This window comes from Rhineura floridana, chromosome 9 (assembly GCF_030035675.1).
Source record: "Rhineura floridana isolate rRhiFlo1 chromosome 9, rRhiFlo1.hap2, whole genome shotgun sequence".
Classification (NCBI taxonomy): domain Eukaryota; kingdom Metazoa; phylum Chordata; class Lepidosauria; order Squamata; family Rhineuridae; genus Rhineura; species Rhineura floridana.
In genome coordinates, this window is record NC_084488.1 from 60,775,881 (window position 1) to 60,793,077 (window position 17,197).

The window sequence follows — 17,197 nt, forward strand, 5'->3', positions numbered from 1 at the left end:
AAACATGCATCCTTTTTTCCCCAACAGCTAGAATCATTGCTGAAGTAGCAACATATTGTAATCGGTCTGATTTTACATCAAACTGCAGTTTCAGATTCAACTGTTAATGCCCTCAAAATAGAAGTAGAACATAACCTCCAATTTGAAACACAAAAGGTTGTCTTCACCATCATATGACATTGACCAATAAAAAGGCTTTGAAATTAATAAAAATAAATTTGACACAGGTTTCTAGGATAATGAGAGGAATAATTTTTTTTAGATTAGATTCTCTGTAGAAACAGTAACACAGGGAAGAATCAAAGTAAGAACACCAACAAACATACAAAAATATAATTCTCCATCTTTGGAGATGGCAGGTATTGCCACCACTCGCCATATGCTCAGAGGCACGTTACCAAATTCTTCCAAGCTACACAGAAAATGGATTGGACTGTGAAAGACCAACCCAAATTGTGTTTGCATTTTGACCAATTTGTAGGGCAGTACAATATCTCAGAGAGGAGGTCAGGTCTCCTGCTCCCCTGGTGCATTCACGATAGCTGCCCAATTTCCCTGCTTTTAAAAGTTTGATAGAAATATCTGTGGGCTATAGGTACGTTCTTAAACCGCAAACTTTTTTGCCTCTTAGTGAATAGTGATTATATTCTGATTATGTTCAGAGTTACCAGTTACTATTTAGGTCTTAAAGAGAAGTGGAACTTGCTCCATTTTTACTAGCACAAGGAAGTGCCAATTGGCACAGGTATTTCCCTCACAAGGCATTAATTATCAGGATGTTCAAAAAGAACATCCACTACTGCACTTTCCCAGGACCTAGTAGAGCTTTTCAGTTTTAACTTCTGGTCAAGGTTTCACAAAAACTTACTAACACAAGTTTCCCTGGAAAGGACATAATTGAGCAAATTCTCTGCAACCTTGGCCATGCTGCTGTTGTTCAATACCACTGCCCTTTTTAAAAACACTCTATACTCAATGGTTCTAAGCTCTTGAAGGGCTGCACAAATCTTGCCCAACAAAAAAGTCCTTGGATGCAACTTGTCTTCCACTACAAAAAGCCTGGATTCTAGGTGTGTATTTAGAGAACAGGAATCTAGGGTAGGTTGGAGCTAGCTTGGTTACAGCGAGGCAAAAAATAAACAGCATAATTAAAATGGCTGAGGTTAAAATAAAGTTGCATTTGAACGATTAAGGCTGGCTTGGCCTCCAAACATACAGAAAAAAGCAAAGAGGAATATATTATTCTAAAATGAGATCCATACAATTATACTGATTGCAAAAATAATTTAGAAGATTTTTTTTAATTTAAAAAGTATTATAGTACTTAGTTGATCTTTTCTTGACAAAGGCTGGCTGAGGAACATATTCAACTGTTTAAATCAAGTAAAAGACAAGACAGATGCACTGTGGAAACTTAATATGCATAGTTCATGGTAAAATCTTAATGTTCCTAAATGTGTTTTCTCCATTTTTAATTACACACTGCTCATTACTGAATTATTTGGGAGGTTTCTCTTTTCAGTCTATTTGTGATCCTTCTCTCCATCCAAATATTGGTCCCATATCACACAAGGTTGAAAATCTGAACAACTTCTAGATGAAAACCAGTCAGATCTGTTCTGACTTCAGTGCACTTTGGCTGCAAGTCCTGCCTAGAAGTTCCCACACATCCATCAGCTGCTTATTCTTCTGGACCAACCTGCTGGACTGGAGATGACAAATATAGTTAAAGTAGAAGGTGGTCCTAGAAAGATGCTGTTCTGTCTCAAATGAATTGTTCTGTCAGGTTAAATGTCTTCCATGCTATTTAACATGAAAATGTTGGGAAAGTTAACATAGGAATTTGGGGTAAACATTAACAGGATACGAATAGCATCCAGACCCTGCTACATGCAGACTACTGCTACATGCAGTAGTGAATCAGCACTTGGACTGGATAAAAGTGAACAAGCTTAATCCAGGTGATGATGATGATTTGGCCAAGAAGTAGTTGGATTGCCTGTTCTGGGTGGGGCCACTCTCCTTGAAAGAGCAAATTTGCAACTTAGAGATGGTCATGGACCTAGCTTCTATAGTTCGCTGCCCACATGAGATCTGTGGCCAGGATTGGCTTTTACCATCTTGGGCTGGTATGCCAGCTATGTCTAGGAAAAAATGACCTGGCCATTGCCATTCATTAATTATTAAATTCATATCTGGGCTACTGTAACCCTTCAGAACAATAATAATATATTGTGGAAAGAAGAGATGGAACAGCGGATAAGAAGATTTCCACCTTCCACATCTTCTATCACTTCTGCCAATAATCTTCCAAGACTGCATTATGAAAATAAATGGCAGAAGTCAGTGATTTCTATAACTATAAGACCATGATAGATCCTAAGACACAGAGACCTCAGACCAGGGACAAATCTTTCTGCAAGCTGATGCCACCAAGCCTTCTGGCAAAAGAACTTGACAGCTGTGATTGCCACAGGATATCCTGAGACCTTGCAGCAACAGCAACTCTTCTGCCATCTAGCTCCATGGGTCTAAGCAACAGAAGGGCCTAGTGGTCACTGCAGCTGTTGCTGCAAGGCCCTTTACCTCCAAGACATCCCAGGGTATATTATTATTATTATTTCCTGTCCTTCCTCCCAAAAGGAGCCCAGGGTGGCAGCTGTGGCAGCAAATCATACCCAGCCAACTCTTTGGCGCCAGATGGCAGAAGAAACTAGCAGTGGCTTTGGAGCCACTGTTGCCATAAGACCTCTCAGCCTTAGAGATCTTAATATGAAGCAGGCTTGCATCAGTAGTATCAGCAATAGCTTTTCAGGCTTCCTGCACATTAGCTTAGTTGCTGGGAGAATCTAGGGAAGATGCTGCTTCGCCTGGGCAAACTGCCCAAGTATGCTAGGCTACCTACATTCTGGGAACAGAAATATGGATAGATTGTCTTAAAATATTTGAGAGGAAAAAGACTGACAAAATAAGCATAAAGAAAAGTGATAAATCCCCTGAAGCTGCCACTGTTTCATTTTCCCAGCATATACTCAAATCAAACAGTCAAAACAATATCAACATACCAGTCTGGTACACTATGCCAGTCGGTGAATATTCCACCTGTACACTGAGCACCACATTCAATCAGATGGCCTGCAAGACTGAAAAACAAGAGCAACAGCCAAAGTTGTAATATACATTTTAGTTCAGTGACAAACACCAGATTAGTCATTTAGGTTCTGTTTTAATTTTTTAGAAGAAGAAAAGCTGAACTAAAAATACTGATTTTTTTTTCTGAGCTGTTCATAAGATAATTCTTATGTACATCTATAATGGTCCATTTGATGTTATAGGATTCCATTCTGTGAGAGGAAAATATATGCTTTTAACAAATAAGGGTTCCAGAATTTAGTGGATCTATTGGCAGTTTCTATAGTGTTTAATGTATCTTGGACAAAGTGCTTACTTGGCCTCTTCCATCCATTTGATGGGCACAGAATGCATTACTACTATCTAATCTGACCTTCTGTTTAAACAAACTGTGTAATATCAGCAGGTGATTTATACTTCTGGTCCATTAACTTCAGAGACTTTGACCTACGACCATTGTTCCTAATAAGTCCTAATGACATCAGCAAATCTTGGTGACAGCCATGTTCATATAGCTCTGAAGAGATAGTTGACACTAATTGCTAACAAGTCTGGTTGCATCAGTTGCTGTTTGGGATGGGTGGAAAGCCCTCATCAGGAAAAGAATGAAAGAGGGAAGCAAAATTCAGTCTGACACACAAGTATTCCACATGGAAAGTAAGTGCTGTCAAAGTTCACAGATGTGACAATCTGTTAAGTGCTACATGCAGAGTTCCTACTCCAGTGTCAGGAACCACAGATGCAGCACCAAAAACTATGCATGCAACATACTTTTCGTGCACATAATTTCCAGTTTAGATGTATATGCAGAAGTATGACTCTGTGCATGCATCAACCTCACTGGATTAGCATGAACAGACATGTATATACTTCCCCAAAACATAATACTTCTATGTTGGCACTTAAGATAATCTTTCAAACCTGATATATTTATAATTAAATGTCCGAGTAAGTATTAAACTTGCAATTTTCAAACTAAGATTTCCATGAGAATTACGTCGCACAGTTCATGTTGATATCATTACATTTTAACATTTATCATTTTTTAAAAAAAGTTAAACCATTTACCTTCCAGATGCTAAAAGGCTAAACTCATCTCTATTCCAGCCAAACTATAAAAAAAAAAACATTTGAAGTATTATGTGATGTACAATTAAATGATGTCCTAAACTAAATATTAAAATGCGAAGAACAGTTCATCACAGGAGAATGCCTGTTGCAGATTCCGAAAAGCTCAGCAGAGCCCAATTTCCCTCCTGCCTATGCATGCACACATGTGCTGGGAACAAGACAAGATCATTGGGGAGAATGTCATATCTAGGCACACTTTCCACAACCCCGTCCATTCTGCCCCTTCCATTTGGTGATTATTTGTATGGGTTCTTAGGCGGGGGAGGTGCCTGAAGTGAACTGTATTGTGCCCTGAAAATTAAATAGACAAAAAGAAACAATGGAGAAACATTTTACAGATATAAATAGGGGTATTCCAAATATCTTTAAAACAGGATACAACTCAGCTGGTTTTAAAAATTGATTGGGTATATTCATATCAAACATGTATAGATAAGGATCCTCAGTCTACGGCATACCAATAGAGTTGCTACAAGCTACTGAGACTGAATCTGTCCAAATTTTGACAAAAGTTTGTCAAGAAATATGGAAAACTAAACACTGGCCCACAGACTAGAAGTGTTCAATATATATCCCACTTCCAAAGAAAGGGGATCCCAGAGAATGCAGTAATTACCGAACTATTGCCTTAATATCCCATGCAAGTAAAGTAATGCTCAAGATTCTACAACAAAGGCTCTTACCATATATGGAGCAAGAAATGCCAGGCGTCCAAGCTGGATTTAGAAAGGGAAGAGGCACCAGAGATCATATAGCAAACATACGTCGGATAATGGAACGGACCAAGGAATTTCAGAAGAAAATCACCCTGTGCTTTATAGACTACAGCAAACCCTTTGAGTGTGTAGATCATGAAAAACTATGGAATGCTTTAAAAGAAATGGGGGTGCCACAGCATCTGATTGTCCTGATGCGCAACCTATACTCTGGACAACAGGCTACTGTAAGGACAGAATATGGAGCAACCGATTGGTTTCCCCATCGGAAAGGGTGTGAGACAGGATTGTATTTTATCACCCTATTTGTTTAATCTGTACGCAGAACATATCATGCGGAAAGCGGGATTGGAGCAAGATGAAGGAGGTGTGAAAATTGGAGGGAGAAACATCAATAATTTAAGATATGCAGACGATACCATACTCTTAGCAGAAACCAGTAATGATTTGAAACGAATGCTGATGAAAGTTAAAGAGGAAAGCACAAAAGCAGGACTACAGCTGAACGTCAAGAAGACTAAAGTAATGACAGAAGATTTATGTAACTTTATAGTTGACAATGAGGACATTGAACTTGTCAAGGATTATCAATACATCGGCACAGTCATTAACCAAAATGGAGACAATAGTCAAGAAATCAGAAGATGGCTAGGACTGGGGAGGGCAGCTGTGAGAGATCTAGAAAAGGTCCTCAAATGCAAAGATGTATCACTGAACACCAAAGTCAGGATCATTCAGACCATGGTATTCCCGATCTCTATGTATGGATGTGAAAGTTGGACAGTGAAAAAGGTGTATAAGAGAAAAATCAACTCATTTGAAATGTGGTGTTGGAGGAGAGCTTTGCGCATACCATGGACGGCGAAAAAGACAAATAATTGGGTGTTAGAACAAATTAAACCAGAACTGTCACTAGAAGCTAAAATGATGAAACTGAGGTTATCATACTTTGGACACATAATGAGAAGACATGATTCACTAGAAAAGACAATAATGCTGGGAAAACAGAAGGGAGTAGAAAAAGAGGAAAGCCAAACAAGAGATGGATTGACTCCATAGAGGAAGCCACAGACCTGAACTTACAAGATCTGAGCAGGGTGGTTCATGACAGATGCTGTTGGAGGTCGCTGATTCATAGGGTCACCATAAGTCGTAATCAACTTGAAGGCACATAACAACAACAAAAAAGCAACACTTCTGAAGTTATGGCTTTCAAGGCAAAGAATATGATTTACAGAAAAGCTTATGTCTCAGCATCTTTCATTTTATACATTAAACATGGTAAAGAGTCTGCGCATTAGCTCAACAATGTAAAATGTGAATGTACTGCCTTCAAGTCGGTTCCGACTTATGGCGACCCTACGAATAGGGTTTTCACAAGGCTGAGAGGCAGTGACTGGCCCAAGGTCACCCAGTAAGCTTCATGGCTATGTGGGGATTCGAACCCTGATCTCCCAGGTCGTAGTCCAACACCTTAATAACCACTACACCACACTGGCTCTCTCAGCTCAACAATGAATTTGCTTGAATTTGTTTTTAGACTAAGCAGACATTTAGATAAAAATGGCACATATGTGGAAAAAAATACATTTTAAAGCTGATCTTTTGTGCCACCTTGTGGTGAGCTAAATTATTTGCATGTTGAAAATATCTGGAGTTTTTATAGAACAAGATAGAAAGCTAGCTAAATAATTACAGAGTTATCAGGAAAAACAACTTTTTTTAAAAAAATGAAGACTGACAAAAGATAATTAACATGGATGACAGTGTTGTCCTAAAGTAGCTAGATTGATTGATAAAATGGAAATTTGCTTATCTAAGTTTTCTGTGTACTTTGGAAAGATGAGCTTTGCTTTTATCTACAAAAACAAAGAGTTTGAAATGATGAAAAAAAATTACAAAGCTAAATTAATTCTTGATCTCTTGATTACTGTCTAACAACTTACTAAAAACATATTTCAAGTTTCATTTCAGCATACAACAAGAATTACATCCATGCTAAGTCATCACATATAACATTAGGGCAAATATCTGTGTATAGTTTATGAAATACAAACGTCAAACATAAAACCTTATATGTAAATATATGAGAGATGTGCTCTATGTCATTTCCTTCCCACATAAAGTAGAGATAGCAATGCCTAGTTCTTAAGATATCTACAGTTAAGCAATACCTCTCATTGGTTTGTCAGTGCACCTCCAACATTGCTGCCGCTCTGCCCCACCCCCTGCCCCATCCAGGTAAGTTGCAATGATGCCAGTGTTGGAAGGGTGGCTCTGTCCCACCACACTCGCCATTACTGGATCTCATCATCACACTTTTTGCTTCTGAAGTAAATAAAACTAATCAAAACTCGATTCTATTTTATTCCAAGGATTTGTATGCAAAATAAATACTGGAAATCTGTCAAACATTCATATAGCTGGCTACTAGTGGAATACGAATATTTCAGAATGTACCATTGGTCTCACCTGAAGGGTGATTTTCATAGGAGTGGGCCATCACTGTGGGAAATAGTTCCACCTATCGTGCGAAGGCAAGAATGTTTTTGAAGTCAAGACTAGGGACGTCATGCCCCTCCCACTCTCCAGTTCATTCGTAGCGAGTCTAAAAAGAGATATCTAAAAATACAAGAACAAGGCCAACAGGCCCGCCAGGAAAATAACATAATAGTCACATGCATAACAACATGACTCTAACATAACTACATAACATAACAGAACTAAAAGTCTTGACTTCACTCTTACATTTAACTATAATAGCGTAACAATAACATGTAACCCATTGATAAAATTTCTAGTCATCCTCCAACTGGGAGGGTCATGATGGCCCACTCCTATGAAAATCACCCTTCAGGTGAGACCAATGGTACATTTTCCATAGGAGGTGGGCCATCACTGTGGGATGTACCAAAGCAACCCATATAGGGAGGGACCACCCACATGTTAATCCTCATTAAGAACCTGTTGCAACACTCGTCTGCCAAAAGATGCATCAGCAGAGGCATAACGATCAATTTTATAATGCCTTATAAACGAGTGTGGGGTAGACCAGACTGCAGCCCTACAAATATCGGCAACAGGAGCATTAGTGGCAAAAGCAGCCGAGGTGGCAGCTGACCTGGTAGAATGAGCCGTTATACTAGCTGGAACTGACAGCTTCAGGGACTCATATGCTAAAGTAATGCATGCCCTTAACCAACGGGATAAGGTAGAATTGGATACTTTATGCCCCATAGACCTTGGATGAAAAGATACAAACAGAGACTCCATTCGTCGAATCTCTTGGGTCCTAGACAGGTAGGTCTTGAGAGCCCTCCGGACATCTAACGAATGCCAAGCATTTTCAAGAGGATGGGTAGGATCCGGGCAAAAGGAAGGCAACACAATGTCCTGGTTGCAATGAAAAACTGAATCGACCTTGGGACGAAAGGAAGGGTCAGTCTTCAGCACAACAGAGTCCTTATGGAAGACGCAGAGGTGTCGAGCAGAAGACAATGCGCCCAACTCCGAAACGCGTCTGGCAGATGTGATTGCGATCAGAAACAGGACCTTGAAGGAAAGTATACGTAGGGGCACAGTCCTGATGGGTTCAAATGGAGGGCGTTGCAAAGCCTGCAGAACTTTCGGCAAACTCCATGAGGGGAACCGATGGACAACAGCCGGAGAGCGTAGGGCGACTCCCCTCAAAAAACGTTTGATGAACGGATGTGAGGAAATATGATCTCCAGGAGAGGACACTGAGAGAATGGATGACAGAGTAGACGCATGTCGACGTAGAGTGTTGGGTCGAAGTCCCATCATAAAGCCACTATGGAGAAATTGGAGCACCTGGTGCACATTGTCCTGGGATGGATCGTGGTGGTGGGACTGACACCACTTGGAGAAAGCCACCCAGGTATGTTGATAAATGCGAGTGGTAGATGGTCTTCTCGAGGCCAAAATAATATCAATCACAGCGTCAGACAGTCCAGCTGACCTCAAATGTCTCCGTTCAAACACCACGCTGTTAGATTGAGCCAAGTAGGGTCCTGGTGCAGTACTGGACCCTGGGATAGGAGGTCTGGCGTTACTGGAAGTGTCCAAGGATCCATCATTGACATTGCCAGAAGATCTGAGAACCACAGTCGGCGTGGCCAAAATGGTGCTATCAGAACCAGCTGTGCCCTTTCGGTTCGCGCCTTCCTCAAGGTTTTGGCTAACAATGGTATGGGAGGAAAGGCGTACAATAGACCGTCTGGCCACGGTGTTGTCAGAGCATCCACTGCTTCTGCTGTTGAGTCCAGGTATTGGGCAAAGTACCTTGGAAGCTGGCAATTGTGACTGGAAGCAAACAGGTCGACTGAGAGGGCGCCGAACCGACACTGGAGACGATGGAAAATGGCTGGATGAAGTTTCCATTCTCCCGGAAAGACCTGTTGTCTGCTGAGCCAGTCTGCTGTCACATTCCAAATCCCTCTGAGGTGCTCTGCTTTCAGGGATTGTAGATGTTGTTCTGCCCAGACAAAGATGAGGGAGGCTAAGTCCTGCAGAGGACGAGACCTGGTGCCCCCCTGTCTGTTCAAATGTGATTTTACACACGTGTTGTCTGTTCGAATGAGCACATGATGCAAAGGGAACAGAGACTGAAAATGACATAGAGCCAAGTGGACAGCCTTTAGTTCCAGCCAGTTGATGCTTCGAGATTGCTCTGCGTTGGGCCAAACCCCCTGAACGTACTGGGAGTTGCAGTGGGCTCCCCAACCTATGAGGCTGGCGTCTGTGGTCACGACGGTTCTGCGGGGTTCTCTGAACGACGCGCCCTTGGAGAGGTGTTGAACCTTGGTCCACCAGCGGAAGGAGAGACGCAGAGCAGGGCTCAAACGAACTTTGCGATGGTTGGAGCTGGCAATGTCTTTTTGAAAAGGCAACAGAGTCCACTGAAGGGGCCGAGTGTGGGCTCGAGCCCAGGGCACAATGTGGATTGTGGAGATAAACATCCCGAGCGCTCTGGCGAGAAGCATGACGTCTGCGGATGTTTGTTGCATCAGGGACCTTGCGATGCTTGTGATGGCAGTGATGCGATCTGGAGCCAGGAAGACCATTGCCTGCAGGGTGTCCAACATTGCCCCAAGATGTAGTAGGCGTTGGGTTGGTTGGAGATGGCTTTTGTCGAAGTTGACAAGCCAGCCGTAGGTCTGCAAAACATTGAGGGTGATCATTAAATGATGATGAGCCAGCTGTTCAGACTTGGACCGTATTAGCAGATCATCCAAATATGGGTAGATATGAACCCCTTGGGTCCGAAGGTAAGCCACTAGGATGAGTAGCACCTTGGTAAATACTCTTGGAGCAGAGGAGAGGCCAAATGGCATCGCTCTATATTGAAAATGTTGGTGGCCAAAAGCAAACCGAAGAAACTTTCTGTGGGCTATGCAAATGGGCACATGGAGATATGCTTCCTTAAGGTCGATAGAAGCCAGGAAGTCTCCTTCATGCAGACTCTCGGTAATGGAATGGAGAGATTCCATTTTGAACCTGCGGTATGTTACAAAACGGTTGACAAACTTGAGGTCCAATACCGCCCTCCAAGATAAATCTCGTTTTGGCACAGCAAATAGGAGGGAGTACACCCCTTCCGACCTCTCAGTTGTGGGAACTGGCTCTATTGTCGCTATGTCCAAGAGGTGATGTATAGCTGTCTGCATGATGTTGTCCCTGGCTGGTGCCCTTGGGCAAGGAGATGGATGGAATCTGTCTGATGGGGTTGCCCAGAACTCTATGGTATAGCCATAAGTGAAAAGGTCCCTGATCCAGGAGACCGTAGTAAGGCGCAGCCATCGATCTCCAAAATTAAGTAATCTGCCACCTATGGGGAGGGCGTTAATACTACTTGTGTAGGCGAGAGCCTCCCCTATATGAGGACGATGAGTTGCCCCTGCGCCCTTGGTACTGACCTCTGCCCTGGAAGCGTCGGTTCCAGGAGCCCCTGAATGCGTTGGGGTCATAGGGTCTGAAGTCGCGGCCTCGTCCTCCTGGCCGCGTTCCTCGAAAGGACTGGTTAGAACAAAAGGAGGGAAATCGCCTGAAGGGCCTGTGGTCGATGTTCTTGACTGTGGCCAGAACTGGTTTTTGGGCGTCTTTTGGATCAACCAGAACTGCCTTTAGAGCTTCCTCGCCGAAGAGTAGAGATCCGGAGTAAGGAGCCTTGGACAGGTTCAGTCTGGCCGCTGAATCAGCTTGCCAGTGGCGAAGCCAGAGGGTGCGACGAGCGACTATTTGAGTCGTCATGGCTCGTGCCCCTAATTGAGTGGCATCCAAAGTGGCATCGGCCACAAAAGCTGCTGTCTTACGTAATTTCGATAGTGCTCTTCTGAAGGCGACAGGATCAGGGTTAGCATCCTCTAGAAGGTCATCCATCCACATCATAGAGGCTCTGGAGAATATGGAGGCTGAAGCGGAGGCACGCATGGCTAAGGCAGTGGCCTCGTGATTCTTGCGGAGGGCGAAGTCTATTCGTCGCTCAGTAGTATCTTTTAGGTGGGATTCCCCTTCCCTGGGCAAAAGAGATCTTGAAACGAGGCGAGCGATTGGTTCATCTATGCCAGGGACATCTAACTTGGTGGAAAAGTCTGGGGCTAGGGCGTACAATCTGTCAGCCAGGTTCTTGAAGCGTCGGGCTTTGAGTGGATGAGCCCATTCTTCGGAGGCTAATTTGGCAATTGGGTCCGGCACCGGGATGTAGTGTTCAGTAGGTGCAGGGGATTTGAGGACCTTGGCCCCTTTGATAGCTGGGGCGGACGAAGTTGAAGGCGCAGTCTGGAGACCAAGGGTATGAAGTACCCTACGTGCTAGCGGCTGATAGTCTGAGGTATCAAACAGGCGATACGATGTATCCTCCTCATGATCTGAATAGTCGCTCCAGTCGTCTCCTTCAACATGGTCAGTGAAAGTTGACTCCTCCGCATACGAGGCTTCGTCCGTACATCTGCCTCTGGCTACATCAAAGGGATCTGGTGAACAGGAAGGATGAGCTTCATGGCACGCACGTTGGTCCATGTTGAGTGGGGGTATGGCAGGAACTTGTGGTAGTGACTGCATTTGGGTGAAAAATGCCAGCATGGCTTGAAGTTGGGAGAGGAAATCAGGAGACAGCTGCAGACCAGATGTGGCAGATGTGTGTGCCTGATGAACTATTGGGACAGATGTTTGAGGCGGTAAACCAGAGGTGGGTTCGTTAGGCGAACAGTGAGCGGGAAAGCCAAGAAACTCTTCCTCGTCAGAGGCAGCAGCCGGGGAATGGAAAATATCGCTTATGTGTGTCTGTGCTGTGGTTGGTACAGAGACATAACGAGGGCGCTTTGGCTTACTATGGCTGGAAAGATGTTTTGTCTTAGCCAGTGCTTTGGCATGTCTGGTCTTAGACGTGTTAGGATGTTGTGGCTTGGCTGATTGTGGCATGTCTGGCTGATCTGGCACCATGTGTGTTGATGGTGACATGCCTGGCTGTTCTGCCATCTTATATAAACCTGGGTGCAGTACACTGCCACGGAGGGGGCAGGATGTAAAGACCCGAACTGGCACAGCGTACTACCACGGAGGGGGTAGGATACACTGGCAGATGGCGAAATGCACTGCCACAGAGGGGGCAGAATGCACTGAGGTATCAGCGTTAATATAATATAGGCTGTTTTAGAGTTGGCACACTCAGATTAGTGCTGTAGGCTGGGTTTTTGGCTTGTTCACGGCCCCAGAGGGGGCAGGATATACAATGTAAATCAGATTTAATACAAGTCAGCCACTGATATTAAAGCTCCAGCCTTGATAATGTAATCCAGCCACTAGGATTAAAGCTCCAGCCTTGATAATACAATCCAGCCCACTAGGATTGGAGCTCCAGCCTTGATAATATAATTCAGCCACTAGGATTACAGCCACAGGAAAAAATGTGTGTAAATCAGCCCTGTGTAAGTTTGTCAGCAGCACATATACACAAACATACAGATAGATAGCCTGCAGGGGAGGTATCCGATGGTAACAAAAAAGGCGGGAATTTTGAATTTCAAAAAATGGCGCCCGGAAAAAAGGGCGGGAAAAAACGATCAAAAAAGGCTGAGGGAGAAGGAGCAATGGCGGCCGTCTGGGGACGGAGTGGGGGGAAGGACTGTCCAGCACAGACTAGCAGCGGAAGCAGCGGGGCCGAAAACCGCAGTAGCGGCTCAAAGGAATCCCCAGAAGGGAACAGGCAGTAAGGGAAAAGCGGCAGCCGCCGCCGAGAGAGCCGCCGTCGCCGTTTGCAAAGCCCTTCGCAGTGGGAATTAAAGCCACGTAGCGAGGGTGATCTGAGGAAAAAGGTATGATGGGGTAACGGCAGGAGCCGCAGCTGCAAGCTCCCGCAGAGATCGGAAGAGCCGCAGCCGCGGCAACAGAGCCGGGGGGGGGAAGCTCCAAAACGATCAAAACCAAGATAACCGCAGCCGCGGTCACTGAGGGAACTCCCAGGCAACGGATACAACAGAGCCGGGGGGAGGGGGGACTCGAAAACTGCCAAAAACAAAAAGAGAGCCGCAGCCGCGGTCTCAGAGGGAGCCCCCAGTCAAGGAAAGAAAATAACTTGAAAAGAATAGCTCGGGAAAAAACGAAGAGAGCCGCAGCCGCGGTCTCTGAGGGGACCCTCAGTAGGTTAAACACAAAAGAGAAAAAAGGATTTGAAAACAAATACACAAATACACAAACAAATACGAGACTTAGCTAAATGCTACGTATAATTCCAATCTTGTTCGTACGAAGGCAAGAATGAACTGGGGAGTGGGAGGGGCATGACGTCCCTAGTCTTGACTTCAAAAACATTCTTGCCTTCGCACGATAGGTGGAACTATTTCCCACAGTGATGGCCCACCTCCTATGGAAAACCATTGACTCACACTTACAGAATGAATTAGTGGTCCCAGTACAAGGCTACTGTCAACACATCTTCCAGTCACCACGACGTCTGCTCCTAGGTCAAGAGCTCTGCTTATTGGTCTTGCACTGGAAACAAAATCATTAATCATCAAAATGTTGGGTTTATTATTCACCTTTCAAAATAATATATTGCTTCCTATCTTGAGCATTAAATAAAGCAATCCTAACTCCCAGATCCACTGGCAGAAAGGGTTAGGAACGGACACAGAGGAACTCCACCAGCAGGTTGGCTATTTCCATGGTACGCGCCCCTGCTTTATCTGCAGAAAACTCTGTAGGTATAGGTCTACCATGAGCAGTATTATAAACAGCGGTAGCTACCCATTAGGCCCTGGGGTGAAGCATTCCAAAGATCAGGCACAGGTGGGATAGAGGCAGCCTTGGATCTGCTGGATTCAAATCCCCTTCATTCCCCAAGGAGACCCAAGGATTATGCCTATAATTTCCTCTCAATTGGCATACACATATCTAAAGTGCTTTTCTCAAAATACTATAGAGAGCCAGAATTCTTTAGCTAAGGCATCACACAAATCCTTCAGCTGCATCACAGCTCTTTAGCACTTTCACTAGCAACCACTTGTTTATAACTAGAGAAACAACCTGGAATGTCACATATTATATTAAGATGTAAGATCACTTAGCTTTAGTTTAAAAAGTCTATCCAATTCAGGCAACTAAATGCATATATGGTCATGTTCTAAAAAGTACTTCATCACATAACTTTTTTTCACAAAATACATTTCTTAAAGATCTTACCCCAGATATACATTCATGCTCTGAATGTTTTCTGGAAACAGCTTCCCATTCTCCCCCTTTGAGACAGATTCTTTTATGCTGTTTAACTGTAAAATACCCAAACTTATGTATTTAATATGTAAGTTTTTACATTACAATTCTAACTTTCAGGAAAAATAAACACAATTTTTGTAATAATTCTAGATAAAATTGCTCAGTTACAAAAAGCATATTAATGAAGAGAATACTAAATAAGATTGTTTTCAGAAGATAATAAACTGAAGCCACATGGTTTGGAAAATGGGAACAAGCAACAAGGTCAAGAGCTTTTCTTTTAAAACTTAATTGAAGATTTTTCTGGTTTTCTCAAACAACAATTTTACACAATGACCCAATCAACATACTGTGGCTTGAACAATCCCTCCAAACCAGCATGGCAAACCACAATTGAGACCTAAGGGCGGGGGGGGGGAAGCACTCAAGCACATTCCCTAACCTCAAAATCTTAGAAGACTGGAATTCTGACATTTGAATGCCACCTGTGCTTTTAACACAAAGTTCCTGTCCTTGAAAGCAAGTCCCATTATTTTCACTTAATCTTGGTTGCAAATATAGGCTATATAGGCTAACAGATCATATCATCTATAAGGGTCTTTTACCCTTATCCAGAAAATATATGTTAATTATTTCCAATCAGATATCAAATATATACAGTAAAGTGCAGAAATAATCAGACCTCTGACCAATACTCTCATATTACTGAATTACAAATGGTACATTGTAATTTCGTTCTACGAGTTTTATTTTGAAATGCTGAAACTCAAAATCAATTATTGTAAGGTGACATTCGTTTTATGTTGCAAAAAGTCTGTAAGAAACATTAAAAATGAAACATGTTGCTTGTATAAGTATTCAACCCCAGTGCTGTGGAAGCTCCCAGAGTACACAGCTGAAAGAAATTGCCCTATCAAGGACACAATTACCTTACCATAGGCCTCCACCTGTGAACCATTAAAGTTGCTGTCACGTTATCAGGATAAAAACCCCACTGTTGAAGGATCATTGGTCAGGCTATAGATCTGAAGGAAAATGAAGATCAAAGAGTATTCTCCAGAAGTGAGAGTTAACATAATACAAGTGTATAGATTAGGAAAAGGGTATAAAGCAATATCCAAGTGTTTGGATATCCCAGTGAGCACAGTTGGATCAATAATCAGGAAGTGAAACCTGTATCACAACACCCAGGCACAGCCAAGAAAAGGCTGTCCCTCAAAACCCAGCACTCGAACAAGGAAAGTGAAAGAAGCCACAGAGAGGCCAACAGTCACTTTGAAGGAGCTACACAGTTCAATGGCTGCGAGTGGAGTAACGGTGCACCAGTCAAACATATCAAGAGCTCTTTATAACACTGGCCTGTATGGAAGGGTGGCAAGAAAGAAGCCATGACTCAAAAGTACCATCTGAAAGCACATCTGGAGTTTGCCAGAAAGCATGGCTCTACCAAACATTAATGTGTGGAGGTTAAATACTTATGCAAGCAACATGTTTCAGTTTTTTCTGTTTCTTACAAATATTTCCCAACATAAAACTAATGTCACCTTATAATAACTGATTTTGAGTTTCAGTGTTTCAAAATAAAATATACAGAATGAAATTACAATGTACAATTTGTAATTCAGTAATATGAGAGCATTGGTCAGGGGTCTGATTACTTTTGCAAGGCACTTTATGTTTGCTTAGGACTGCAAACTTAGTATGCAATATTTATCCAAAGCAGAACTACTGACAAACTTCCCATTATTTTAACAGAAATGTTTTTAAGATGTTTTGTTTCAAATATTTTTTTAAAAGGATGTTTTTAGTGTTTCATCACTTGTTTGCCGCCCTGGGCTCCCTTTAGGAGGAAGGATGGGATAGAAATTTAATAATAAAAATAAATTAAAACAATTGTCTTAACAAATATTCACATCATGATGCTGTTTACCAACAGCTGTAAATGCCTCCAGAGGACTATTAGCACTAGGAAAAATCTTCATAAATAGCAACCACCCACTTTATCAAATATTAAAATTATTGCTCCCTAACACAGTCCACACAAAATTTGTATCATAGGAACTGCTGAAATTGACAACTGGCTACTTGGAATTTGTGTTCATCCCAATAGAGATAGTAGGAAAAAAGGAGTTAAGACAAAGGAAAGCATGGCCATCTCCTAACTTCATAGAGTTTCAGGTGGTGCTGAGAATACCTAGCTATTACATATAATATTTGTGCAGTGGCTAAGGAGGAAGGAGAACTTCACCTAAATGTCTTTGGCTGCAAGATCTAAGGGGACAGAGTGAAGTTTTGTTTTTCCCCACTTATCTACTGAGGCCGTTCTCTCTGCTTGCCTTAAGGATGACTACACAGACTGGAGGGGGCATCAAACTCTCACAATAGCCATCTTTCTTTGTGAGAGCTGCAGTGCTTCTGCTCCACTCAGAGACACAATTCTTTCTTGTGTCTACAGCTCAGCACAACTCATTGTGAATAAAACCTAG

General features: G+C 42.8%; 1 protein-coding gene across 1 annotated transcript in view; it reads right to left on the reverse strand.

Annotated features, from left to right (window-relative positions):
- LOC133364236 (uncharacterized) overlaps window positions 1-17,197 on the reverse strand; it is a 96,286-nt gene that overhangs the window by 62,763 nt on the left and 16,326 nt on the right. Inside the window, exons 5-8 of the mRNA XM_061584510.1 lie at window positions 14,679-14,764; window positions 13,889-13,988; window positions 4,201-4,244; window positions 3,066-3,143 (exon numbers count right to left, since the gene is read on the reverse strand). Of these exons, the coding sequence (XP_061440494.1) occupies window positions 3,066-3,143; window positions 4,201-4,244; window positions 13,889-13,988; window positions 14,679-14,764 (308 nt within the window). The remainder of the gene's footprint in view (window positions 1-3,065; window positions 3,144-4,200; window positions 4,245-13,888; window positions 13,989-14,678; window positions 14,765-17,197) is intronic.